Below are 26,068 nucleotides of genomic sequence, written 5' to 3'. Positions count from 1 at the left end.
AAAAGTATATTTCTGTTGATTTCAGGAAGGAAGGGAGAGGGAGAGAGACTCATTGATCGGCTGCCTCTTGCACACCCCATGCTGGGGATCGACCCTGCAACCTGGGCATGTGCCCTGACCAGGAACCAAACTGTGACCTCCTGGTTCATAGGTCAATGCTCAACCCCTGAGCCATGCAGGCCAGGCGACAGTTCTTCTTAGTAACTGGGTTCAGCACTCCAGGAAGGCCCTTCCAGGATTACAACGGTGCAACCTCTGTGAAGGCAAGGACCTTGTCTGTCCAGGTCGCCATCGCTTCTCTCTGATCAGCACAGTACCTAGAGCATGGTAGCCCCTGGCTAAGTATTTGTTATTGAGTCAAAGTGCAAGACCAGAATCCACACTCCTCCTAGGCCCTGCTGGCCCGAGAAAGGATGAGAGAACCACAGGCTATGTCATGGTTCCCCTCCATTACCAAGGAATTGGTCTGAGATCCTCTGTGAATGTTCTGTCATACCACAGGTCCCAAGCCCTTTCTCCCTTCTGGGGGAGACAAGAATGTGAATCTCTGTTGTAAAGGGACATGTCAAATGCACCCCTACTGATCCTCCAGCTGATCATTCAGGCCAGTCTGTCACCGGGTGTGCTGGGCAGCATCTGAAACGAGGCCATGGTCAGGGTTCCACTGCCCAAGGGCGGAGCTGCACCGTGTGCCTCCATGCTTTCCGTGGAAGGCCAGTGTTTGGGTTTTTTTTGTTTGTTCTGCAGTTCCTCAAACTAGTTCCTCAATTTCAGAACCACTCACCAGTGACTACAATGAACTTGAAGCCTTAGAGGAAGGCTGGGCCTGTGTTTCTCCATCTTCTTTGAGTACAGGTAGACCCTGCTTTCAGCCCGTCCCACCTGGGAAATCCAGAGTTACAAACCGAGAGAGGAGGGGAGTGGTTTATCACAGTGGATTGACCGTAGCCCAGGGAACTGCTCCAGCTCAGAATCCAATCCGAAAGGTTACATAAGGAAAGCAGTTTTTCACAACCAAACATTGCTTGTAATGATGACCTCAGGCTGGCAAGATCCAGAAGTGCATTTTGACTCATCAAAGAAAACTGGTTGTGTCTTGCCTGACTTTATGTCATACTTCGGGCAGTTATGGCACTGTAATCTTTGGAAATTGGTCATTATTGACCTACCAATATATACTGCAGCCCAGAATATTCAGTTGCACAAAATACCCAACCTATAGATTTCAGTGACACTTGATTTTTTTATATAACATACATTAAAAGTTCCTTGTTGCTTATTGTATAAATCGAAGTATGTATGTGGTTGAGTTTTTTCCTCAATACTACTTTCTCCCCCTTCCTCCTGCATACCAATTGCATAATTGTGTCTGTGCATCAATGATGGCCCAGTGGCAACTTTACTATATGCCATTGGCTCTCCTCATACAAAGGATTTGAAAGTTAAATTTGAAAATGCTATTGTCACACGTTCCTTTTAAAACTTATACAATGCCCAAGTCAGGGGCCTGGAGACAAAGTACTGGTCACATTTATGAAGATAGCAAAGATACAGAAGGTTTTGCTATAAAAACCAAAATCCAAAAAACAAACAAAAAAGGCTCAAAAAGCCTGGAACCAGGTTTTATAAAATGAAAGGCAAATTTGAAGTGTGTCATAGAATTGGTCCCTGGTATGGGCCAGCGTTTATGCTTCCTAATTGAGATGCTTCCTCCTGGGTTTCTCACTAATAAACCTTTGGCTTATGGCAGTTTCTGCATTTGGGTCCCAATTTTTAAAACTTAGATAATTTGAAATTGGATACAGTGTCGTGGCTGAGAGTATGGTGGTTGACATAAGAGTCCCTTGTGCAAATCCCACTTCTAGCACTTCCTTGCAATGTGACCTTGGACATATTACTGACCTACTGAGCCTCAGATTTTTCCTCTGTGTAAAGGGAGTAATATTAGTGCCATGCCCACCAAGTTATTTTGAGGATTCAAGAAATAATGCTGCCCTGGCCGGGTGGCTCAGTTGATTGGAGCGTCGTCCTGTACACCAAAAGGTTATGGGTTTGATTCCCAGTCAGGGCACATACCTAGGTTTCAGGCTCAATCCAGTTGGGGTGCATACAGGAGGCAACCAATCAATGTTTCTCACACATAAATGTTTCTCTCTCTCTCTCTCTCTCTCTCTCTCTCTCTCTCTCTCTCTCTCTCTCCCCCCCCTTTTTAAAATCAATAAACATATCCTCCAGTGGGGATTTTAAAAAAATAAGAAAAATAATGCATGTATTACCTAATTCATAACAACCAATAATAGCTGTCATTATTATTTTTATTATTATTGACAACCAGCATGTAATTGTGTATGCACATAGCAGCAGATGGTTGAAAACACCCAAAGATGTCCACAAGACAATTAATTTCAGTTCCAGCTGCCAAGGAATCTGGGTCCTGGTTCACGCACTGGCCAGTCATTCCTCAGCCCATTAGAGCTGAGGCACTGCCAGCAGAGAGAGAAGCAGGATGGCGTGTGCAGATGCTCTTCAAAGAGCATTCTCCTTCATGGGTTGCCCTTCTCTTCCTGACCGCTTCTGTCCCTCTGCTTTGGGTTTCTTCCCTCTGCCTTTGGTAGTGTTTGTTCCAGATCTTCCTTCTGACACTAGGGCAGCTGGCTGGAAGCTGTGGGAGGTGGGTTTCAGCTTTGCATAGGCAAGGACTTTCGAAGAACTGGCACTTGCCGTGATGGAAAGGACTGCTCATCTTATAACAGCTTCCATCTCACTAGAGGTTCCGCTGTTCACAGAGCACCCACTATGTGACAGGCACTGTACTGGGCATATAAACATTGTTTCTTACATTTAATTATCCCATAAAAGCCTTTTATGTAGGTTTCAGATCCCTGTTTAACAGATGAGATAGTTGACCATCAGATTAGTGACCTGCCCATGGTCACACACCAGAGTGCTAAGAGGCTAAGATTTGAATGTTCGTTTGTTTAATACATTTTTATTGATTTCAGAGAGGAAGGGAGAGGGAGAGAGAGAGAAACATCAGTGATGAGAGAGAATCATTGATTATCTGCCTCCTGCATACCCCACACTGGGGATTGAGCCCACAATCTGGGCATATGGCCTGACTGGAAATTGAACCAGGACCTCCTCATTCATAGGTAGATGCTCAACCACTGAGCCATGTCAGCCAGGCAAGAACGAGATCTTTTGACTCCAAGGCCAACCTGTTACGTAGCTAGATGGCCCTCCCTCCTAATTATTAAGTGATATATTGGAATAAATTACTTCTAGGGCCCTTCTGATCCTAAGATCATTTTGTGATTCCTTTATCATTTGTTTATCCATCCACCCATTTTCCCCAAATGGACTGTAAGCACCTTGAGGGCAAGGGTATCTTTCTAGCAAATAATGAATATCATATTTGGGAACCACCTGTTCTTGACTGATGGATGCTGCCTACTTCCCTGACACATAGAAACAGGAGAGAAGAGAGAGCCCACTGAGAAAAGGGTCACCCAGAAATTCCAATTCCAGAAATGTATCACCTAGAACGATGGAATATTATGTATGGACTAGAGGCCTGGTGTATGAAATTCGTGCATGGGTAGCGTCCCTAGGCCTGGCTGGCGATCAGGGCCAATCTGTGGGGCAACCAGTGGCATGATCAGGGGGCCCCTGCTGGCACCTGCCTTGGCTGGCCTGGGGTCTGTAGGTTGGGGGAAGCTCCTGCATTGAGTGTCTGCCCCCTAGTGGTCAGTGCACATCATAACGACCAGTCATTCAGCCATTAGGTCAGTTTGCATATTGGGCTTTTATTAAATAGGCTAAGCTCATGCTTATTTTTAAAATAATCCCAAATTATATGTTTGCATATGTATAGTAATGGAACGAAAAAGATTTATGCTAAACTTAAGTATGTCTTATGTTGTAGGGAAGAGGGAGTGGTACAGGGATTTCTTTCTCTGTCCACTTTTGTATTGTTTAAATGTTGACAATGAACAAGTATTATCTTTGTGATTGAAAACAAAGTAAAGCAGGGTCATATGTTATATAAGGGAGGTAGGAGAGATTGGTGAGAAAACTTGCCTCTCTCGGGTTTCCCGGATTGGGACCAGCCCTCAGGTCCCACCCCTTGACATAAGCAGCGAGGGAGGAACTGGTGGTTTTCTCTCAGGTCCAGCTCTGCTGTTTCCCACTGTATGGGGCCATCGTGCCCACGAGCATTTCTTATACCCAGGCCTGTGGCCACTGTGTATACTTGGCAGTGGATGACCACAAATCAGAGCAGGGAAGCGGTGGCCATCAGAAGTGAGGGCGGCTGGCAGAGCCATCTTTGAGCACCTTCCTACTTCTTGAGTCATAACTGATAAAACCCACAGTCCCCAGAAGAGAACAAAAAGGGGAGTGAAATGAAAACCAAAACCGGGAGGAATGGGCTTGCCATCTCCAGCCTTCTGCGTTAGTGGCCCTGCTGCCAGAACTCATTGCCAGCCACAGAGAATAAGGTGAGGCTTCCTGTGTGAGTGGTGTGTGTGTGCAAGAGGGCGGGGGAGAAGCGGGGACAGTCATCACCTGCTTGTTAAGTCCCACACACACGCAAAGGTGGACCGGACGTCTCCTAAGTTCTCACCGCAGACCAAGAGAGCCTCTCTGGAGGAGGATACAAGAAACTGGTAAAGGGATCCCCTCAGAGGAATGGGGGAAGGGTGGGAAGGACTTGCACTTGTCACTCTATATCCTTTCGGTATTTTTTTAACCACTTGGAACCATCTGTGAAAAAATGAACACGGGGAAGAGTAATACATGCTCACTGAAAAAAATAAGTGGAAACATTAGAAAAGTATAAAGAATATTAAACACCTCCAAGAAAGAAACATTGCTGTATGTCTGTGCTAGGTGTGCATTTTTTTATAAATGTATCCCGCTTGCCCTGACCGGTTTGGCTCAGTGGATAGAGCGTCAGCCTGCAGACTGAAAGGTCCAGGTTCGATTCTGGTCAAGGGCATATACCTGGGTTGCAGGCACATCCCCAGTAGGAGGCGTGCAGGAGGCAGCTGATCGATGTTTCTCTCTCATCGATGTTTCTAACTCTCTATCTCTTTCCCTTCCTCCCTGTAAAAATTCAATAAAATATATTAAAAAAATAAAAATAAATGTATCCCGCTAGCATTTCTCCATATAGTTAAAAATTATTTATAAGCAATTTTAATGGATGTAGCAGGATTTATTTCATAATTATCCTCCCCTGTACTGAGACTTTCCCCCAGTTTTTCACTATTATAAAAATACACTGAACCTCTTTGTGCATCTTTATCCATATTACTGTTTGCGCCATATCTAGATTGCAAGTCTGAGTTGTGCACACAGAAATGTCCGTCTTCTCTTGGCATAATGCTTTATTGTTTCCAGAGTTCTTTCACCTACATTATTTCATTTGATGACTAAAGGGAGTAAAGGGTGTGGTGAAGGGCCAGGGTGAGGGTGAAAAAAATGAGGAGACCCAGTGCTGAAAGCCGTCGGAAAAGGAGGCCATGCAGGGGAGCTGATGGGAGGGACTTCCTGGAGGTGGAAGGCCTGAACTCCACCTGTGAAGGACAAGCAGGATGTGAGGGCGGCCCACACAAGGACGTGCCACACTCCTCTAGAGACTGTAGATTCGAGCAACTAGCAGGGTGTGGAGAGATCAGACTGGCCAGAGCCAAACCTTGTGTTTAGGGAAATAGTGGTCAGACAGATTATGGACCACAGAGTTGGGCCTGGGCCCATAAGCAGTGCAGAGCCAATAGATGTCTTTGAGCGTGAGGTTATTTTAGGGACATGATGTTTTAAGATTAGCTCAGCATCAGGCTGGGCTGGGAGGGGGTCAGGGAGAAGCAGATGTGGGAAAGACCTATGCTAATAGAATTAGGTGATTGCCTTAAACGTGTGAAGGAGCCTGTCAACAGCAGTGTTCCTGCATGTGGTGGGAATTGAAGGACAGTCATACATTTTATTCCATGCATTTCATTTATCGGGCAGTTTGACCTATGGAATTGGCAGCGAGATTGCCTTTTTGTGGGCATGGCAGGTTTCTTATTTATAATTGATCTGTGAGGCTTTAATGATTAATGTACATTCACATTTCATAGCCTCCTTAATGGGAAATTGCTCTCCTGGGAAGCAGAGCTCAAGCTGGCAAGGGAGGCAGGTTTGGAGATTCCTCCAGTTTCATCAGAGTGCTCCTTCCTCCTTCCTCCTTCCTCAGATGTCTGCTTCTAGGTTCCAGTGCCCACTCGGGCTCCCCACCTGAGGGAGAGAATGAAGCCTCCCAGACGCCTGTAACTTGTAATATTGTCAGCCTCGGCCAGGGAGGTAGGGGAAGATCCCGTCCCAATGACACGGTTTTCATTTAACGCCCAGCACCCCCCATTTGCCCCTGCCCCGTAGGCTCCTCCACCTGGATCTCTGCTCCTGAATGCTCTGCCTCTCTCTCTTCTGAGAATGTAACCCCTGGAGGTGTATCAGGACCAAGCACATTTCCATCATCTGGTACCTGACCTCCACCGGCAGCCTCATCTCCTGCCCTCGGCTTCCTGACCTAAGTTGCCCATCAGCAACTTGGAACTGTTTGTGATTCCTATATAGACTCACTCTGTACCTTAACTCCAGCCACTCTCTCTACCCGAAATACCCTCTCCTTTTTCTTGGGAAACGTTTGCTCACCATTGAGTCTCAGTGTGGACATCACCTGCTTTAGGATGCCTTTCCGGACACCCACCAGGCTGGGCTAGATGTCCCTCTGTGTGTTCTCATTGCAACTGCTGTGTGTCTGTGTCTGTCGTTGCATCACTATATTGTATTGTTTTTCTGAATACTTGTCTCTTTCCCCCGGTAGACTGTAAGCTCCTCAAGCGACTGTGTCTTCTTCCTCAGTGTATCCCCAGCGCCCAGCACAGGGCCCAACACCCAGTGTGAGCTCAAAGAATGCTGCTGTAAGGTGCTGCCGTTCTCTGCAGTGTGACAGGACACTCTGAAGCCAAGACTGTCCTCATCCATAAGGCCTCAGCCTGCCACCAATTCGGGACGTTGAGGCTCTTTATTGGGTGTGCATATAAGTGATTGTTATATCTTTTTGTCTTAAGTATTTTGTCTGATATTAATATTACATGGTTTTATATTGACCTGGATATCTCCTTCCATCCTTTCTTTCAAACTTTCTGTATAATTTTGTTTTGTTTCTTTTAGTCACTATCTAGCCAGATCTTTTAAAAACCTTTCTGATTGGCTGTGTTTTAATAGATGTGCTTAATCTATTTATGTCTATTGTGATTATTGATATGTTAACATTTCAACTTATCTCTGCCCCCTTAACTTGTGTTTCATTTTATACTTGCTGTCCTTTTTCTTCTCCTTACCTTTTGTTAGAGCAATCAAGCTTTCTATTTTTCCTTTTTTACCCTTCTGGTTTGGAAACTCTGAATTGTATTTTTGTTCTTATAGTTAGCTATTCTTAAATTTTAACATACATCGATAACTATTAGTTTTTCTAATGAAGTGTAAACATTTTGACATGTAAATTCCATTAAAGGCAAGGCTCTTATCACTCTTTATCCATGGACCCACACACTCCACCCTTCTTCCTTATTTCTATTGTCCAGACTTAATGTTTTTAAATGTTTTAAACTAATTCCTTTAACATTCCATTGTTAATGAAACTGACCAGCATATCATATTGATCCCTGTGCCTACCATTGTTGCTTGCATCCCATTCTTCTCTGTTTCACTTTTCTGCTTGCCTTCAGTGTTGTTTTTTCTTATTTTTAACTTTTTTTTATTGAATTTATTGGGTTGACCTTTTCAGTGAGTGGTTCTTTCAATGAAGGTAGCACCATCTTTCCTAGAACTCTTGTTTGTATGTGTATTGTGTGTGAGTTTCTTTTTGTTTTAAGAAAATGAAATGACCTGCTAATGCTAATCAAGTTAAAAATCATAATCCCCAGGAACATGTACTAATATAAGTCAACTAAAAATCTGACCAATTTTTTTGCTGGTTCAGCTCTTATTGATGAGATCTCTCATATTTTGATCTTATGCCTCCATAGGCTAAGAAATTATTACCGACAGTGGGTAGATCCTGTGGGTGAAATAAGGGTAGTGATATCCACATGGGTAGTAATACTGCTCTAGTCCTGGTTGTTCCAGGTACCTCTGCCAAGAAACTTTTATCCTAAAAAGGAACTGAGGATCCTTGAGTCCCAGGAGAAAGGGCCAGGCGTGTCCTAGCTTTAGCCCTAACCCCACATTAGATGCTCTAGTTGTATAAATTGGCTTCATTGTTTCTGCAGGTAACATGTCTTGAAAACTTAGTTCCTTCATCTGTAAAATGGGAACAGTATTAACCAACCTTGCCAGTTGCTGAGATAAAGCACCTAGTACATGCCTAGTACATTGAAGACGTCTGATGACTGGTCGTGGTTATTGCAGTCCCTGGCCCTTAGGAGACACTCATTGAACACTTGTTGAATGAATGCAGGAGCCTAGCACAAAAGGCTTCATTGAGGAGATACGTTATAAAGGGTAGGTGAGATCTGGGCAGATGTTAATAAAGAAAGAAGGCATTCTCTATAGGAGCAACGAGGTGAGCAAAAGGAAAAGAATCTGAGGCTCATCCATTGCTGCTCTGCTTGGGCCAGTGAAAGGAGTCTGGCTGGAACAGAAGCTGGACTGGGGGGATGGGGGGGAGGGCGGACGGGAGGATGGGTAGGCAGGGCAGAAAGGGAGCCAGGGCTGAGCGTGCATGGGGATCGCTGTGTCTGCCTCGCCAGATGACTTTTGCCAGGCCAGCTCGCTCTGCCTGACGCGGGCCCTTGGTTCCCCTTCCTGCACAGCCCCTCGTTCTTGATAAGCTCAGGCTGGCCCAGTGGCCAGGCAAGCTGGGGCTTAAAAGAGGAAGCATCAGAATAAGATTGGTTTTTCAACTAATATCTTACTAAGGAAGTTGAGTCATTCTACTTCTGCTATTTGTCCCCTCTGGGCATTCAGAGAAGGACAGATTTTACTTCCAGATGAAATAGTCATGAGAGGGATTTGCCCTGGTCTGCCCTGGCCCCTCAGTGGACATTTTCAAGATGACCCTACAAGATGGAGCTTTTTATTTCCTTTATATTCAGAGAACCAAGGCTCATGTATGGCTTAAGTAAGGCTCGACATCTTGACTATATGGCGTTGAAACAGAGAAGTACCGTTGTCTCAGTGGCAGCATTTATGGGCCTGGTGAAGGGCAAGGGAGTGAACTTTCATTTAGTATCTTCTATTGGCCAAGCAAACCAATTGGTGTTTCTGTACTCTACCTCATTCAGTCCTCAAAATAACTCCAAAGACACGAAGAGAAGAAACTGGGCAGCCTGCTTAAGCTTTAGGCAGCAAGCCTCACCTCTGCAACCTGTGACTGTGCGACTTTTATTTTTTTAAATAGATATCTTCATTGATTTGAGAGAGGAAGGGAGAGGGAGAGAGAGATAGAAACATCAATGATGACAGAGAATCATCTATTGGCTGCCTCCTGCAGGCCCCCTACTGGGGACCGAGCCCACAACCCGGGCATGTGCCCTGACCAGGAACCGAACCGTGACCTCCTGGTTCATAGGTTGATGCTCAACCACTGAACCATGCCGGCAGGGCCAGAGAAGCTGTTTTTAATGTGAATTACATATCATCTGCATGCTTCTAGCTCTTTTATATATTAGGAGTTAAGGTCTGATTTCATTTGACAAAAATGGTCTCATGGCTTCTTTTTTTTTGTTTTGTTTAAGTTGCCAAGGCTAAAACCCTTATCTTCTGGTTCCTAGTCTGGTGTTTTCACCATACTTACTAAACAGGGAAGTGAAATATGATACATTTTAGAGAGGTTATCAACACTGAAGATAAAATTTTAAACATTATTTTTGTACTCTCTAGTTAATAAAAAAAAAATCATTTAACGTAAACTACATTCCTGTCTCAGGATCCTAGGAACAACTTTTGCTGTTGAGTAAACATCGCTATCATGGCTTTAGACCAGCGCTGTCCCGTGGACCGTGCTGCAGTGGTGGGAGCATTCTCTCACTGCACTGTCCAACATAGTAGCTAGTGAAACTGAGGAACTGATTTTAAAATTTTATTTAATTTTAATTCATTTACATCCCTAGTGGCCACCATATTGGACAGCGCAGCCTTACAGTATAGAGAGGGGCTGAAGTGACAGTCCCTGACCCCTTGGCATCAGAATCATCCAGAGAACTTGTCCAAAGTACAGATTCTGGGCCTAATGCCCAGTGACTGATTCAGTAAGTGTAGGGTGAGTGCATCTTAAGAACTCATCTGGTTATTCTAACCTGCAGTCAGGTTGGAAATTGCTGCGTTAGCTGGGTGCCCTCTTCCTTAGGGTGGGAGAGCAGAGCCAGCATCAGGCATTCAGCCCTGGCCTTGATCTTCTGGGAGATTACAGCAACCTTCTGGGGAATGTCAGACCCTTGGAGAATGTGATAGAAGCTATGGACCTCTTCCCTGGAAAAAGCCCAAACTGTATATTTTGACATGCCATCCTTGAACCCACTCCTCACCTTGGACGGAAGACCTTTACTACCTGGTAGGGGAGCCAACTTAGAGTCTTAGGGTCTGGCAGCCTTGTCCACAACAAGCTGTCATACGGGTCTGCCCAAGGGTTCATCTGGTACCATCCCAGTCATTCCTACCCCCCCCCCGACTTCCAGGGGCTCAGCAAGGCACCCCAGAAGAGAGAATAGGCAGTGTGCATGCATCAGGCCCTGAGAGAACGAATACTGAAGGAACCCCACCCCTTTCCCTTCCACTCTTATTTTCATGGCCTTGGGTGAGCTGAGTGCATTTGGCTATTGCTACAGCTCGCATACGTCCTCAGCTCAGCTCTGACAGAGCAGAGGCCGGACTGCATTTGAGGTGTGAGTGGAGATGGGGAGAGAGTCCAGGCTGAGTAATGGATCAGGATTTTGACCTGCTTTCAAAGGCAGAGACATAACTGGCTCCCACTTAGTCCTCACTCTCCACAAGCTGCAGGAGAGAGAAGGGGCAGCAGAGCTGAGGCTGTGAGCTGGGGTGACTACCCAGGGACCAAAACCCAGGGCTGGGAAGGCCACCCAGCTAGCAGTCCCAGGATTAATGCAGAACCTGCTTGTGTAGACCAGACCCAGTATAGAAGTGCGGAAGGCGGGAAGGAGTGTGAGAGTGTGTGTGTGTGTGTGTGTGTGTGTGTGTGTGTGTGTGTGTGTGTGTGTGTGTGTAAGAGCTGCTGTCAGGCAAAGTGTCCCGAGAATAGCCTCTTGAACTTGGAGTCTGTCAGTGAGGGCCTGAGTCATGGTCATGTGGCCCAGGAAAGCCAGCCATAGGAGAAGCTGTACAGTTCCCAGGCCGTGATTTCATGCCCCTGAGAGGTGAGGGTCAGCCTGTTTTCCCCGTGCCCTTCACAGGTTCAGCTGCCAGCTGCTGGGCTAGCTTCTCAACAGCCTTCTTGTTCCTCTCCGCCTGCCAGGCTGGTGGGTGAGTCACCAGGGAACTGCACAGGCCCTGAGCTTGGCTGCCTCCGCCTCAGCTTCTCCCGGCAGGGGAGCCTGATATGCTCATGGGGGAGGATCAGGGCGCCTGGCCAGCAGCCCTTCTAACCACCAAGGTGAAAGGATGGCTGTGGTGGGGAGGGGGAGTGGAGCTCTGGCTCAGGGTGAGCCATGTCAGGCAGAGGTGGACTCTGTGAGCACCAGCACATCTAGATCTCAGACAGCTGGGTGCCCTCGGGACAGCCGTTGACCACTCGGCCTCATTTCTCTCTCTCGTCGGATGGAATTCTCTCTCCATCCCCCACGCTCAGGATCATCCTGTCTCTGGAGGTCATCCTTTGATCCCCTCATTCAGCCAGCATCGATTGTCTCGTCTGTGCCTCGCTGTGCTGTACACTGAGGGCACCACCTCTGCCCTCAGGAGCCTTCTGACCAGGGAGTTCCCCGTGTGTTTGCCTGTAACCCAGGAGACTAAGGGAGTAGGCAGCACAGCCGAGAGCCTGGGGTCCCAGGTCCTGGCCCTGCACTGCCACACAGTCTGGGCGACCTTGGGCAAGTCACTGCCAAATCAGGTCTCAATTTCTTCAAGTGAAAATGAGGCCCTAGCCAGTTTGGCTCAGTAAAAGGTTGGCCTGTGGACTGAAGGATCCTGGGTTAGATTCCCGTCAAGGGCACATACCTCAGTTGCAGGCTCCTCTCCGGCCTGGGCCCTGATCTGGGCTCATGCAAGAGCCAACCAATTGATGTGATATATTTCTCTCTGTCTTTCCCTCTCTCTTCCACTCTCTCTAAAAATCAATGGAAAAATATTCTCCAGTGAGGATTAAAAAAAGAAGAGAAAAAGAAAATGAGGAGGTTGCGCCCTGAGGGTTTGCTCAGTGGTTGAGCTTTGACCTACGAACCAGGAGGTCACAGTTCAATTCCCAGGCAGGGCACATGGCTGGGTTATTGGCTCAATCCCCAGTAAGTGTGCAGGAGGCAGCCGATCAATGATTCTCTCTCACTGATGTTTCTCTTTCCCTCTCCCTTCCTCTCTGAAATCAATAAAAATATATATTAAAAAAGAAAATGAGGAGGTTACAGTACTGGGGCAGTCCCTGAAAGCAGAACTCTAAGGCTGTTTGGAGGTTTGGGGTTGTTTTTAAGATCTCAGTGCCCCTGGTACAGAATCCCAGGAAGGTGGGAGGTGCTGTAGGCCCCAGATCAGTTCCTTTTTGGAGGTTGCAGGGGTTGAGGAGATGGTTGGGAAGAAAGGGTTCTTACAAGGAAAACAGCCTGCTTGGAGGGCTTTGGCCTGATTGAAGTCAGAACACCCCCTGGACTGCTGAAAGTCATCAAGTAACAATGAGGTCACCCATTCAGCCTCCTCAGCGTCTAGCCTTCAGGACCAAACCCAGGCATTCGTGCTGAAAGCTGGAGCCACTCTGAGTTCAAAGCTAGGAGGCCCTTGAAGGCACAGATGTGAGGATCGAATTCGTGACCAGCACACCCAGCCCCCTCACCCCACCCCAGTCAGACTGGCTCAGTCTTTCATAGTCTTTGTGGTGAGGCAGACTCAGTAGGAAGGTTTGAGCCTAATGGTTCCCAGCTTCTGACTGTCTCGTTTTAGCTTGATAGGGCAGAAGGCCAGAGGCAGTCCAGCTTCGGCGGCGTTCACGGTTCACGGTTCACGGTTCACAGGGTCTGCCTTTCTACCCACAGAGCAGGCGGAGGCGGGATCCGGGATGAGGACTGCCTCTGGTAGTGACACCTTTAAGGCCAGCCTGCCACCGAGAGCACTCATTACAGACCTGTTTGCGCCCCAGGCAGTTTGGCTCAGCAGAAATAGTGTCAGCCTACGGGGGACTGAGGGGTCCCAGGTTCGATTTTCCAGTCAAGGGCATGTACCTGGTTGCAGGCTCCTGATTGGGGGCGTGTGGAGGCAACCAATCAATGCGTCTCTCTCACATTGATATTTCTCTCTGTGTGTCTCTCCCCCTCGCTTCCACTCTCTCTAAAAATCAATGGAAAAATATCCTCAGGTGGGGATTAACACCAAATCAACACTAATAAAAGAGAAAAATGGTAATTGGCGTACAACGATACCCTTTTCATTGGCTAATCAGGGCTATATGCAAATTAACTGCCAACTAAGATAGGCAGTTAACTGTCAACAAGATGGCGGTTAATTTGCATATGTAGGCACAATGCAGGGAGGCGAAAGGGAAAGCAGGAAGAAGCCCCCTGCCACTGACAGTGATCGGAAACCCAGGGGGGAGCTAAGAGCTGGGGGGCAGGGCAAAGGCGGCCCTGGGGCCACCTTTGCCCTGCCCCCCAGCCATGATCGGAGAATCAGGTGCCTTTTCCGCCCTGGCCAGTGATAGCAGGAAGTAGGGGTGGAGCCAGCGATGGGAGCTGGACACGGTCGAAACTGGCAGTCCCAGGAGCTAGGGGTCCCTTGCCTGGGCCTAAAGCGAAGCCCACGATCGTGGGGCCGCTGCAGCTGTGGGTCCCCGCTGCCCGGGCCAGACGCCTCAGCCAGAGGCGTCCTGCAGGGGCAGGGGCGGAGCCCGCGCAATCGCAGCGCCCCCCGCTGCCACTGCAGGTCCCCGCTGCCCGGGCCGGACGCCTAGGCCAGAGGCGTCAGGCCTGGGCAAGGGGCCGATCCTGCAATTGGAGGGTGATGGGGGTCAACGCCTGAGGGCTCCCAGTATGTGAGAGGGGGCAGGCTGGGCTGAGGGACACTCCCCCCCACACACACACCCAGTACACGAATTTCGTGCACCGGGCCCCTAGTAATAAATAAATAGATAGGGCCTGTTTGCATCTGGTGCCTTCCCAGGCTTTGTCTGTAGCAAGTCAAGACCGTGCTCTGTGGGAGTTCACAGCCCAGTCTTTAGAAGGGTTCCCAGATGGTCACAGTCTCCGATGGTAAGGTCTGTTTCATGGCAGTTCTAGCCCACAGGCTATTTGCACAGGTTGTCAGCACACGGGGCTCACCCTGCAGCTTCCTGTAACACTCAGGGCCGCTGGAGATTGCATTCTCGTGCTTTGCCCTCTTATTTCTAAGAGGTGTAGGGGGGTGCTGGAGGCTCTAATCTTGCTGATGTTGCCTGCAAGAAAGATGAGACCTAGGAGAGGTGTTCAGCAAATGAGTTTGGACGTTACAGAAGGAAGTATGTCAGTTCCTCTGGAGAGCCACAAGCAGATGCTTCCTGGACAGGAGCCAGGCGCCGGTGCCGCCGTTTGCATGGTGATTTTTAGACTTTGTAAGACACGTGTATACATACGCGCATATGCATACGTATGTCTAGCCCTGCTAGGGAGCAAAACCTTCATTCTCTCCTGTTGGAGAAGAGCCATGTGGACGGTGCAGGCATGTCCTCTGAGAAGACAAGGCTTGAGCAGTCAGTGCGGTGACTCATGGTTTTGGAATATAGGATCCACCACCCTGTTCTGGGGAAGCAACGTTTGCCATAAAACAAACAACAGAAGATCCCGCCATTATTTATAAAACCAACCCAGATGTTTGTGCCATGGTGTCTGGAGGAAGTGGCCGGAAGCCTCCTTGTTGGGCAGGGCGGAGGAGCCTGTTGAGGGTGGTGTGCTGGTAGGGCTGGGGGCTCGCTGCTCCTGGGGCCGGTGTAGATGCCGAGAGGAACATTTGGAGGATGAGTGCACGGGCATAAAGAGGCAGAGCCTCATCTCCCCTGCTTTCCTCCTCCGCCCCACGCCTGACCTGGGCCCCTCGTGACCTGCTCTTGTTTGGTCTCCCCCTCAGGGTGAGCGTGAGCCTGGGAGATGGCAGTGATGGAAGTGGCCTGCCCAGGCGCTCCCGGCTCGGCGGTCGGGCAGCAGAAGGAGCTCGCCAAAGCCAAGGAGAAGACACAGGCCATGGAGAAGATGCACAGCTCCGTCAACAAGCTTGAGGCCGTGGAGAAGAGCCCCGTGTTCTGCGGGAAGTGGGAAATCCTGAACGACGTGATCACCAAAGGCACCGCCAAGGAAGGCTCCGAGGGAGGGCCGGCCGCCATCTCCATCATTGCCCAGGCTGAATGTGAGGGCCCCAGGCTGGGAGGGTACTGGCTGCGAGGGTGGGCCTGCAGGTGGGTGCAGCTCTTACGCAAGGGTGGCTGGCACAGGTGAGGCTTGGGGTCTCCTATGGAAGAGGGAGGTCATGGTGACCACTCTCTGTGATTCTCACAAGATACAACGGGGGGGAGTGGAGGTTAAGCCAAGACTGAGCGCGAAGTGGGAGTTATAACAGTGCTGGGGAGTGAGGCAGAAGGAGGGAGAAGGGCAGATGGAGGCCTTTTCCCATTGTAGCCAGAGCTGGAAGAGAGCTGGGAGGCAGGACACCGTGGCTCCACAGGTCCCGGGGACTCTGCAGGATCGCCAAGCAGGCCCTTAGCCTTCTGTCCTGACCTTGGGCAGCCGGCGCAGCGCTGGAGAGGCCCCGACAGGAAAGGCCAGGTCTCCTGGAAAGCCCCTATGGGGCCTGATTCTCTTCCATCTCAAGGTGGCCCCGCCCCAAAGAATGAACACCTGCTCCTGGGCCTGCTGGGCACGCTGATGGCCGCAGGCGGCTGCCGGGTGAGGCCTGGCCCGGCCCTTTCTGCTTCCACTTACAATACCTCAAAATGATTGAAACGATGGCTGCCGCAGGAGCCCGAGAAACTCCCAGGAGGGCTGGGTCGGGCCAGGAGTCTCCTCTCTCCCCACCCACCCTCGGAGGTTTCTGGGCCAGGCAGACAGCTTGTGACGGCATTTTCCCACATTCACATCCTCCCCCTCATCTTCCACTGCCTTCTGTCTGGTTTTTGAGGAGAGATGAGGGAATAACAATTGAAGTGGAGTGAGTGACGGAATGTAATAATAGACACATAAACACACATATACACATACGTGTAAGAACGTGATAGCTTATATTTATTGAGCTGTGATATGTGACAAGCACTTTGGTGAGGATTTTGTATAGATCATCTCACTTGAGCTTCACAGTAAGGGAAGTGAGGTGGGCACCCTATGAGCCCATATTATAGGTCTGCCCTCTGCTCTTGACCCTTAAACTGGGAGGGTGGGGTGAAGCAGTCATGAGAGGAGCTGGCATGCGTAAGGAGGGAGCCACCAGACAGACAGACAGACGGAGGTGGTGTCAGAGGAGGGGGGAGTGGTCCCGAGGGTGTCTCTAAAATGCCTCTCTCCCAAGTGCTGAATTCCTGTGCCTTCTCTTCTCCCTTCTGCTTGTCCAACCCCGTTTCCTTTACTTCAAAGGTGAGAATAGCCAAGAGTTCAGCCCCACCTTTTCAGAGCGGATTTTCATCGCTGGGTCAAAACAGTACAGGTAAGGAGGTGAGCTTGAGCGGGACACGGGGAACTAAGCCAGCGTCCTCCCTCCCCCCGCTGCTCACCCGGCCGCTCCCTGGTGACCCCTGGCTCCCTCCTCCAGCACCTGTGGTGCAGCCCTTGGAACCCGCCCAGGCTTTCCTGGCTGAGCTGCTCTCTCAGCCAAATAAGCTTTTCAAAAGCTTTTCACAGCGTGTGGATGACTGCCTCTGGGTCGCATCAGCTTGACATTTTATTTTTATTCTCAGAGTCCTTGCTGCTCCCCCTCATTTCCCATCAACAGGGAGGGCGCTGGGAACAGAGATCACTTTTTCGCTGGTCCGTGACCATAGGTGCAGGCCCGAGGGGCCACCCTGACTGTGGGAGAAACCTGCAGTGTCTTTTCTCCTGTGGGACACCCGGCCGGATGAGGGTTTGGAAACAGGCAGACCCACAGCTCCGGGGCCCTGGAGGAAGGCGGCCAAGCAAGGCTCAGTCTGGTCCCAGGCTCCCCTTCTTCCCCAAGGATGAATTTTGGCAACTGAAAGTTGAACCTGGAAACAACTTCCTCCTCTACCGCCAGGCGGACTTTTTTATCATTGCAATATGGAAACTGCTAGTGATAAAAAGGTTGTGGGGCCCTAGCCGGTTTGGCTCAGTGGATAGAGCCTGCTGACTGGAGGATCTGGGTTCAATTCCAGTCAAGGTCACGTGAGCCGGTTTCGGGCTCAGTCCCCAGTGGGGGGCGTGCAGGAGGCAGCCAATCAATGAGTCTCTCTCATCATTGATGCTTCTACCTATCTCTCCCTCTCCCTCTCTGAAATCAATAAAAATATATTTTTTAAAAAAAGGTTGTGGGGAGGACCGCTGCCCTTGAACCCATAAACGCTCAATGTTTACACTGCCCCTCATGCCTTTTGCCCAGGGGGAGGGTTCCTGAGGGAACCACTCTTTGAGCTCCCCGAGAGAAGCGTGTAGGCCTCTAGCAGGCCTCTGGCGGCCGGACTCGGGTGCGTCTGCCTCCTGTGTGCGAGGGTGGCTAAGGCCGAGGTCTGTCCACAGCTGTTTGGCAGCCATCCTTCCAGAAGCCGTTGCCAGTGCCTTAATACCTGGCAGGGGAAAGAGCCAGTGAGATCCATGGCGGTGGGGAGGCCATCAGAGAAAGCCAGGCTCCCCTGGCCCCTGGTCACCAGCCCAGGCAAGATGTCTTGTTTCTGTGGCTCCTCACATTCCTATGGCCACCAGAGACCAGAGGTGACCCTCCTCACCTGTCCCTTCTTCTGGAGGTGACAGAAGCAAACCCTTGTCAGTTAGAGCCAATGCCCACCACGGAGTGACCCTCAGAGCCACGCGCCACCTGCTGGGCCCTCCCGGGACTCCCCCCTGGGAGAGCAGGGAGAGAAGGTGTGCCTGAACACCCAGCCCCAATAATGATGGCTTAGGGGAAATTTGCCTTTGGGGCCAGGCACTGAGGTAGGCTTTTCAAATGAGATGTTTCTTTTTTTATTTTATTTTTATTGATTTCAGAGAGGAAGGAAGAGGGAGAGACAGAAACATCAATGATGAGAGAGAATCATTGATCAGCTGCCTCCTGCACACCCCACACCGGGGATAGAGCCCGAAACCTGGGCACGTGCCCAGACAGGGAATGGAACCGTGACCTCCTGGTTCATAGGTCAACCACTGAGCCACACTGGCTGGTCAGTGAGCTGTTTCTTTCCACCTCTCCACCTGCAGAAATACTACCCCCACTTTATAAATGAGAAAACTGAGGTTCCTGGGGGCTTAAGGATGTCCCCAGGTTCACTTAAGTACCAAGGGATTTGTCTATGACTCTAACCGCCGTTACCTAAGCAGTTATGTCTTCCTGCCTCCTCACGTTCAAAATGCATATCTGTCCCCTTTTTGACAGCCAGTCTGAGAGCCTTGATCAGATCCCCAACAATGTGGCCCACGCAACTGAGGGCAAAATGGCCCGTGTGTGTTGGAAGGGGAAGCGTCGCAGCAAAGCCCGGAAGAAACGCAAGAAGAAGAGCTCGAAGTCCCTGGCTCAGGCGGGAGTGGCCGTGGCCCGACCGCTCCCCAGAACCCCCGAGCAGGAGAGCTGCACAGTCCCTGTGCAGGTGAGCCCCACCGTCATCCCCAGAACCGGCTCACGGGCCCTTGGCACAGCGCCTGAGGCTTGGCCTGGCCCTATGTCCTAACACCTGTGTTTTCCCCACAGGAGGACGAGTCCCCACTTGGCTCCCCATATATTAGCAACGCCCTCCAGTTCACCAAGCCTCTGAAGGAGCCAGGCCTTGGCCAACTCTGTTTTAAGAAACTTGGGGAAGGCCTACGGCCAGCACTGCCTCGGTCTGAACTCCACAAACTGATCAGCCCTTTGCAATGTCTAAACCACGTGTGGAAACTCCACCACCCCCAGGATGTAGGCCCCCTGCCCCAGCCTGCTCACCCCTTCCCCTACGGCAGACTGCCCCATCCCTTCCCATTCCACCCCCTCCAGCCCTGGAAACCTCACCCCCTAGAGGCCTTCCTGGGCAAACTGGCCTGTGTAGACAGCCATCAGCCCCTGCCTGGCCCACCCCTGAGCAAACTAGCCTATAGAGACAGTCAGAAGCCGCTGCCTGGCCCACCCCTGGAGCCCAGCCGCCCACCTTGTGGCACTCATGAGAAGTGTTCTGTGGAGGAGTACCTGGTGCACGCCCTGCAAGGAAGCGTGAGCTCCGGCCAGGCCCACAGCCTGGCCAGCCTGGCCAAGACCTGGTCGGCGGGGGGCTCCAGGCCCCAGAAGCCCAGCCCCAAAACTGAGGACAGCGAGGGAGTCCTGCTTACTGAGGTAACTAATCCCCCAACACACACATACCACTCTCACCACCACCAAGTCCAGGGTCAAGGGTAGCAGCTGGGAGTCGGGGACCTGCTATGGAAGAAAGGGCGTCGCTGGGAACCTGCCAGACCCACTGTCAAGTTCCCACCCTTTGGGGGGATGGTTTTTTCTCTTTATCAAGATCACGCAGGCATGGGATAAAAAGATGAAATGATAGCAAATTGCTATCGCTGATGAAAAGCATAGTCACCCACTCAACCTCCAGGCTCACTTTTCCGTCTTTTTAGCTATTTCTGTTTTTAGTCTGATTGGTTACCTCATTACTGCTGATTGTGTGCGTGTGTTATATGAATAATACATATGCTGAGAAATGGGAATAAGCAAATATCACCTTCAGAAGTTACCCAGGACCCCGATGTGAGACATGAGGAATTGGCCCTCCTTCACTCCTCCCCGTCTTCCCCCTTTCCTCTAGTTCTCTTACCAGATAGTCTTGTAACCGTAAGTGATTTCCCACGCTTACATTTCTGGGCTTTATTCCATCCATCTTTGACGTCATCCCTTGGCCCCTGCCCCCTTCCCTGTCCTTCCCTTTCTTCTACCTTTTAGCTCCTGAGTTATATTTTCTCATTGTCAACATTGACTCAATGTCCGTTTCTGTCCCACAACCACAAGTCTGGGAGGCTTTTCATCCACGGACCCGCTTGCCTCCGGCAGCACCTGAGGCACTCATTCGCCTTCACCTAATTCCCATAACCCCCTCTCTGGGTCCTGCCCTCCCAACCCCCAACTCGGTGATGTCTTTGGTTGTGAGGGCTCAGCCCCAGCCTGGCAGCCTTCCTAACTGTAACGCTTCGTCCCCCTGTGGCCTGGCCACTGAAACGGGCCTCTCTCCGCCAACTCCAGAAACTGAAGCCGGTGGATTACGAGTACCGAGAGGAGGTCCACTGGGCCACACGCCAGCCCTGCCTGGGCAGGGGCTCCTTCGGAGAGGTGCACAGGATGGAGGACAAGCAGACTGGCTTCCAGTGTGCTGTCAAAAAGGTAGGCCCCAGCCGAAACCGGTTTGGCTCAGTGGATGGAGCGTCGGCCTGCGGACTGAAGGGTCCCAGGTTCGATTCCGGTCAAGGGCATGTACCTGGGTTGTGGGCACATCCCCAGTAGGGGGTGTGCAGGAGGCGGCTGATCGATGTTTCTCTCTCATCGATGTTTCTAACTCTCTCTCTCTCTCCCTTCCTCTCTGTAAGAAAATCAATAAAATATATTAAAAAAAAAAAAAGGTAGGCCCCAAAACGTGTGCCAGAGCTCCAGGGGCTGGAGAGGGAGGCCAGGGCGCCTGCTGCACTCCCTCTGCTTTCCTTTGAGGTAGGCCCAGGGTGGCGTGGGTCTGACTTGCTAATGGAGCCCGGCTCTCCTGGCTGCCCTGGCTCCGTCTGGGAGCTGCACTTGTTATGCGTGTAAGTGAGAGGGAATCTGAGAGTGTGCACGCGGCCTGGGCCACTCCTGAGGCCATGCCAGGGGCAGGCAACCCTGGAAGACGTGTGGGTCGCCATGACATGCATGTGAGGCCGAAACCCCTAACCACATAGTGGGACCACCACACCTGGGCCATAAGGCAATTGCCAGAGCAACACCTCCACCTGACAGGTGCCTCCTGGAGGAGTCTGCGTCGGGGGAGTCAGATCTGGTTTGAGTTTGGTCCTGGGTGATGGACATTATGAGGAAATGAGACCTAGCAAGAGACCCAGGCTTGTCTGACTAGAATCCGCCTCTGAAACACTTCTCAAGGAGAGTGGGGAGAAGGACTTGTGGTCCTAGGATTTAACTAGAGACACAGGCATGCATCACCTCTCCACTCTCTCATCTCACCATGTTAGGACTGAGACCAGAGAGCCACGTGCCTTGCCCAAAGCCACACAGCTGGGCCTGAAACGGAGGCCTCCTTCTGTCAAGTCACACACAGGCTCACCAGCCACACATCCACACACCTGGAAGGTGTCAACCCTGCTCCCCGTCTGCCCCCTTTTCTCCTCCCTCTGGCTCTCAGCTCATCTTGACTGGAAGCCACTTGGTCCCTGGCCCCAGGCCAGCATCCAGGACCTCTGAAGCCAGAAATCAGAAACATTTCTGGGGCCATTTCCTTGGCCCCCTGGCAAGGTGAAACACACTAGCTGAGAGATGGACCTTGTTATCAAGCGGCTTTTGTCAAGGACATTCTGGTCCCTAAATGGAAAGAAACCAAGTAGCCAGACCAGGGCCTGTGCCGAGTGGACATCAACTCTGCCGTGCCATGGATGCCTGTGGCTTTCAGGGGTGAAGATACAAATTGTGACATTGATACACCTGGCTTCCCTGGCTTGTACCTGGGCCAGGGTGTTAGAGTTCTACAGTTGGAGCCTCAGGGCGACAGGACGAGAGGGGACTATCCATAGGTATTACCCCAAACTTCAGACATACTGTCTCAAATAAGCAAGCTCTGCCCTCGCCAACCCCCACTGACCAAAACATGTGCGGAGTTCTTGCCAGCGTGGGTCATCTTCCCCTGGGATGCCCGGGCCTCGTGCCTGACCTCTTCAGCAGCAGCTCCCTCCCCAGGCCATCGGAGAAGGCACAGCTGTCCCTCCTGAGAGGGTGTGAAGTGTCCTGGAGATGAATGGTCAGTGCTGGGGGCTTAGTCACCGGGCTTCTCAGCTGTTCCCCTGATGAGGTTGTCAGAGTCCCAGGCAACAAGGTAAACAACCCGAATATAGTAGAAGAGGACACATCCTCCGTCCCTCACTAAGGCAGCGAGGGAAGCTCCAAGCACCACTCGGCTGCCCACCCATCCACTCAGCGCTTCTGCTTCTGCTGGAGCATCCACTCCCCCACGGTCTCAGTGGGGACAGCTTGTTGGCCGGGCAGACAGCCCCACCCTGCTCTCCTTTCTCTCGAGGGGAGGAGAGGGCAGGCAGTGGGTCCTTTAGGATGTTCATCTGGAAGATCTGAGAACCGGTTCCCTGCTGAGGAGTAGGATGGGGGGACAGGGTCAGAGGTCAGGCTGCACATAGGGTCAGAGCAAGTCGTGCACTGTCTAATGCTCCCTGGGGAGGATCCAGCACGCGGTGAGGACAGCACTTCCTTGGTCCTCCTTCTAGAACATCCATGGCCCCAGGTCAAATGCTGATTGGTCATGAGTCTGGGGTTTAATGTAGAGTTTTTGTTTTTTAAGGTTTTGTATGATCTTACTTTTTTTTTAATATAATTTTATTGATTTCAGAGAAGAAGGGAGAGGGAGAGAGAGATAGAAACATCAGTGATGAATCACTGATCGGCCACCTCTGCACGACCCCTACTGGGGATTGAGCCCGCAACCCAGGCATATGTGCCCTTGACCGAAATCGAACCCGGGACCTTTCAGTCCACAGGCCAGTGTTCTATCCACTGAGCCAAACCAGCTAGGGCTGATCTTACTTTTTAATTGCAAATAAATATAGGCTCATTATAAAAGAATTCAAATGATACCCAAAAAGCAAAAGTTTCCCTGTTCCCTGACCCCGTTCTCAGAGGTAACTATTCTTTGACATAAATCATTTTAGACTTGTTATGCATATATAAACATGTAGTTGTTGTCTTTATTAACATGAGGTTGTACCCTAGAGGTTGTTCTGTACCATGTTTTCTTCATGTAATAATATGTCATGGGCAGATTTCCTTACTGATACATATGCATTGTGCTAGTGCTTTTAACAGCCAATATATAAGCTCTCATCCTAGCAGCGGATGAATTCATAGGGTCCATGCCTCCTCTGTGTGTGTGTGAGTGTGATGTATAGATGCACACACACATTTTTATGGGGAAGGGTCCGTGTTATTTATCAGATTTTCAAAGGAATCTATGGCCCAAAGAGGGTTAAGAACCATTCGTTTGAGAACATCTGGCTCAAGCATGGAGTTCTGGGAGCCTCCTTTTAACTCTGCCACTGACCTGGGATAGCGTGGCCTTGGCCAAGTAAAGCCAGCTGCTGCCAAGCACCTGCTCTGTGGAGATAATGGGAATACCAGCTCACAGGCTATTGCAAGATGTAAATAACCACTGATTAGTGTAGAATAGTACCTGGCATATGTTAAGTGTGTATTAAATATTAGTTCTCGTTAACATCCTTATCTAGCCCAGTCCCTCACTTTCTGGGTGAGGACACTGAAGTCCAGAGCGGGGAGGTGGACCAGATGGGCAGCTGGCCTGGCTGCACAGCCTGAGTTCCCCCCACCTGGCTCCCTCGGGACTGCCCTGCCAGCTGCTCTCCCTGAGCTGGCACAGATTTCTAAACCACCTTGTGTTTTGAAGAGTCTCCTTTGACCCCCCTTTGGTTGGGTGGGTGGGAATGCTCTTAACATGGCCGGGCCACTCTAGAGGGACTTACGAATCTCTTAAAAGTTAAAGCAGGGGTCCCCAAACTTTCTTTCACAGCTCTTCATGTCTCAGTAATATTTTCATGGCACCCCAGGCCAAAACAAGTACCTAACAGTTCCATTTATTAAGGAATTAGGTCCAATAATGTCTTTATCCTAACAACTTAGTAACCATTTGAAAAACAATACATAGAAATTGAAAGAAAAATTTTCTTCTGTTCTTAAACAACCGTAATTACTACTGGGATGCACTCATTGTTGGGCACTGCACAACTTCTCAAACTTTGAAATCGGATTGGACACCATCACCTTCGTTTCCTGCTCCCCGTGTTCCCCCCGAAGTATGTATCACAGCAACCTTCGAAAACCTCATTTCATAAAGATCTACCATCAAAGGAATACTCTGCAACCTAGTGTTGAAGTGAACTCTCTCAAGCCAGCAGTTCACTCGACGTCCCGTAAACGTACATCGTTGCTATTGCCCCCTGAGTGAAATATTCTGGCGTGGCCTTCGACGTTCTCGGTGATGCCCCAAGGTGCTTCGACTAACATTTGGGGAGCACTCCGTTTACAGACATTTACAAACAAGTCCCGTTGGCGAATTAGCTCCAACTCGGGTTCAGAGCTGGAAACACTGACAAAGAGTCAAAGTTCATGCGAGTTCATTAACAAAACCAGATAGTATTCTGTATGTAACCAGGAGAGAGACATTTTCCACTGATAGGCAAAAGTCCAAAAACCCCACATCGTCAGAGCTGTTTGCCAAGTCAGCACGTCTCCCTCCAAAGAAAACGGCCAGGTCCTGACTGATTTTTTCCAGCCTGTTCTGCTACCCCTGGCGCCCCCTGGTGGTACCTCTCCAGCGGTTCTCAACCTGTGGGTCGCGACCATCGGAAAACACATATAGCATATCAGATATTTACATCACGATTCATAACAGTAGCAAAATTACAGTGATGAAGTAGCAACGAAAATAATTTTATGGCCCTGAGCGGTTTGGCTCAGTGGATAGAGCGTCGACTTGCGGACTCAAGGGTCCCGGGTTCGATTCCGGTCAAGGGCATGTGCCTTGGTTGCGGGCACATCCCCGGTGGGGAGTGTGCAGGAGGCAGCTGCCTTCCTCTCTGTAAAATATATTAAAAAAAAAAAAGAAAAAAGAAAAGAAAAGAAAATAATGTTATGGTTGGGGGTCACCACAACATGAGGAACTGTACTAAAGGGTCGCGGCCTTAGGAAGGTTGAGAACCACTGCTAGGCGAACACGAGAACCCCCAGGAGCCGGGAGGAAAGTCTATTCAGGAAGCCCAAGCGTTTCCTCAGCTGCTCTCACTTGAGCTGGAGGAGGAGGTGGGAAGCTAGCATTTCCTGAGCACCACTGGTTGCCAGGCCCGGTGCTGGCTGTCACCCCTCCAAATGCTCACTCTTCCCAGGAGCAGAGGCCACTGCCCCCACCTTTCACTTATGGAAACAGGGTTTAGGGGGATTGATCTACCTTTAGAAGTGGCTGAGCGAGGGTCTCTGCGCAGGGTGCTTGTATGAGGGTCTGTTCCTTCCTGCCACCCCATGCTGGTCCCTGCAGAAAGGAGGAGGGGTGCTCAGGCCAGCCGGTCCCCAGCGGGAGGGTCCTTGGCCAAACCCCTCCCCGGAAGCCTTCTGTGCCCAGATGCTAGGGAAACAGCTGCGCACAGAGCATACAGCACTGGGCCGTCCACGTGGACGTCCGTCCTGGGAGGAGAGAGACCAGCATGAGAGTGAGAAGGGTGCTGAGGATCGGAGGCACTGACAGTCAGAGTCTTGATAAGATTCAGAACCCAGCATCTGAGGAGTCGTCGTGGGTGTTGATAGAGGAGAGGTCCTGTGTCTAGAAATTGCCCAGGCATTTGTGCTGGGGGAGGGAGGGAGAAGTTCTGTGTTTGGCAGGTTTGAGGGTGGGCAGCCTGCTGAGAGCCAGGATAAAGATTGCAAGTTTTTGTGTTTTCACACCCGTCAGCCCCTCAGAACTTTA

The 26,068-nt window shown here is 50.4% G+C and overlaps 1 protein-coding gene and 1 long non-coding RNA gene across 4 annotated transcripts in view; one reads left to right on the top strand and one right to left on the bottom strand.

Annotated features, from left to right (window-relative positions):
• MAP3K14 (mitogen-activated protein kinase kinase kinase 14) overlaps positions 1-26,068 on the top strand; it is a 44,217-nt gene that overhangs the window by 8,628 nt on the left and 9,521 nt on the right. The window contains exons 1-6 of one of the 3 annotated variants that reach the window (XM_059670489.1): positions 14,636-14,772; positions 15,301-15,576; positions 16,794-16,863; positions 18,757-18,967; positions 19,069-19,683; positions 20,581-20,718. In XM_059670489.1, the coding sequence (XP_059526472.1) occupies positions 15,321-15,576; positions 16,794-16,863; positions 18,757-18,967; positions 19,069-19,683; positions 20,581-20,718 (1,290 nt within the window). In that variant the 5' untranslated portion in view covers positions 14,636-14,772; positions 15,301-15,320. Of the gene's footprint in view, positions 1-14,635; positions 14,773-15,300; positions 15,577-16,793; positions 16,872-18,756; positions 18,968-19,068; positions 19,684-20,580; positions 20,719-26,068 lie in introns of those variants that run through there. The other 2 variants (XM_059670490.1, XM_059670491.1) reach the window with 2 other exon arrangements.
• Positions 1-26,068, bottom strand: part of LOC132218786 (uncharacterized) — a 449,343-nt gene that overhangs the window by 421,464 nt on the left and 1,811 nt on the right. The gene's annotated exons all lie outside the window — the stretch shown is intronic.

The sequence above is a fragment of the Myotis daubentonii genome, chromosome 16 (assembly GCF_963259705.1).
Source record: "Myotis daubentonii chromosome 16, mMyoDau2.1, whole genome shotgun sequence".
In the NCBI taxonomy this organism is placed as follows: Eukaryota; Metazoa; Chordata; class Mammalia; order Chiroptera; family Vespertilionidae; genus Myotis; species Myotis daubentonii.
This window is presented reverse-complemented; position numbering and strand designations above follow the sequence as displayed.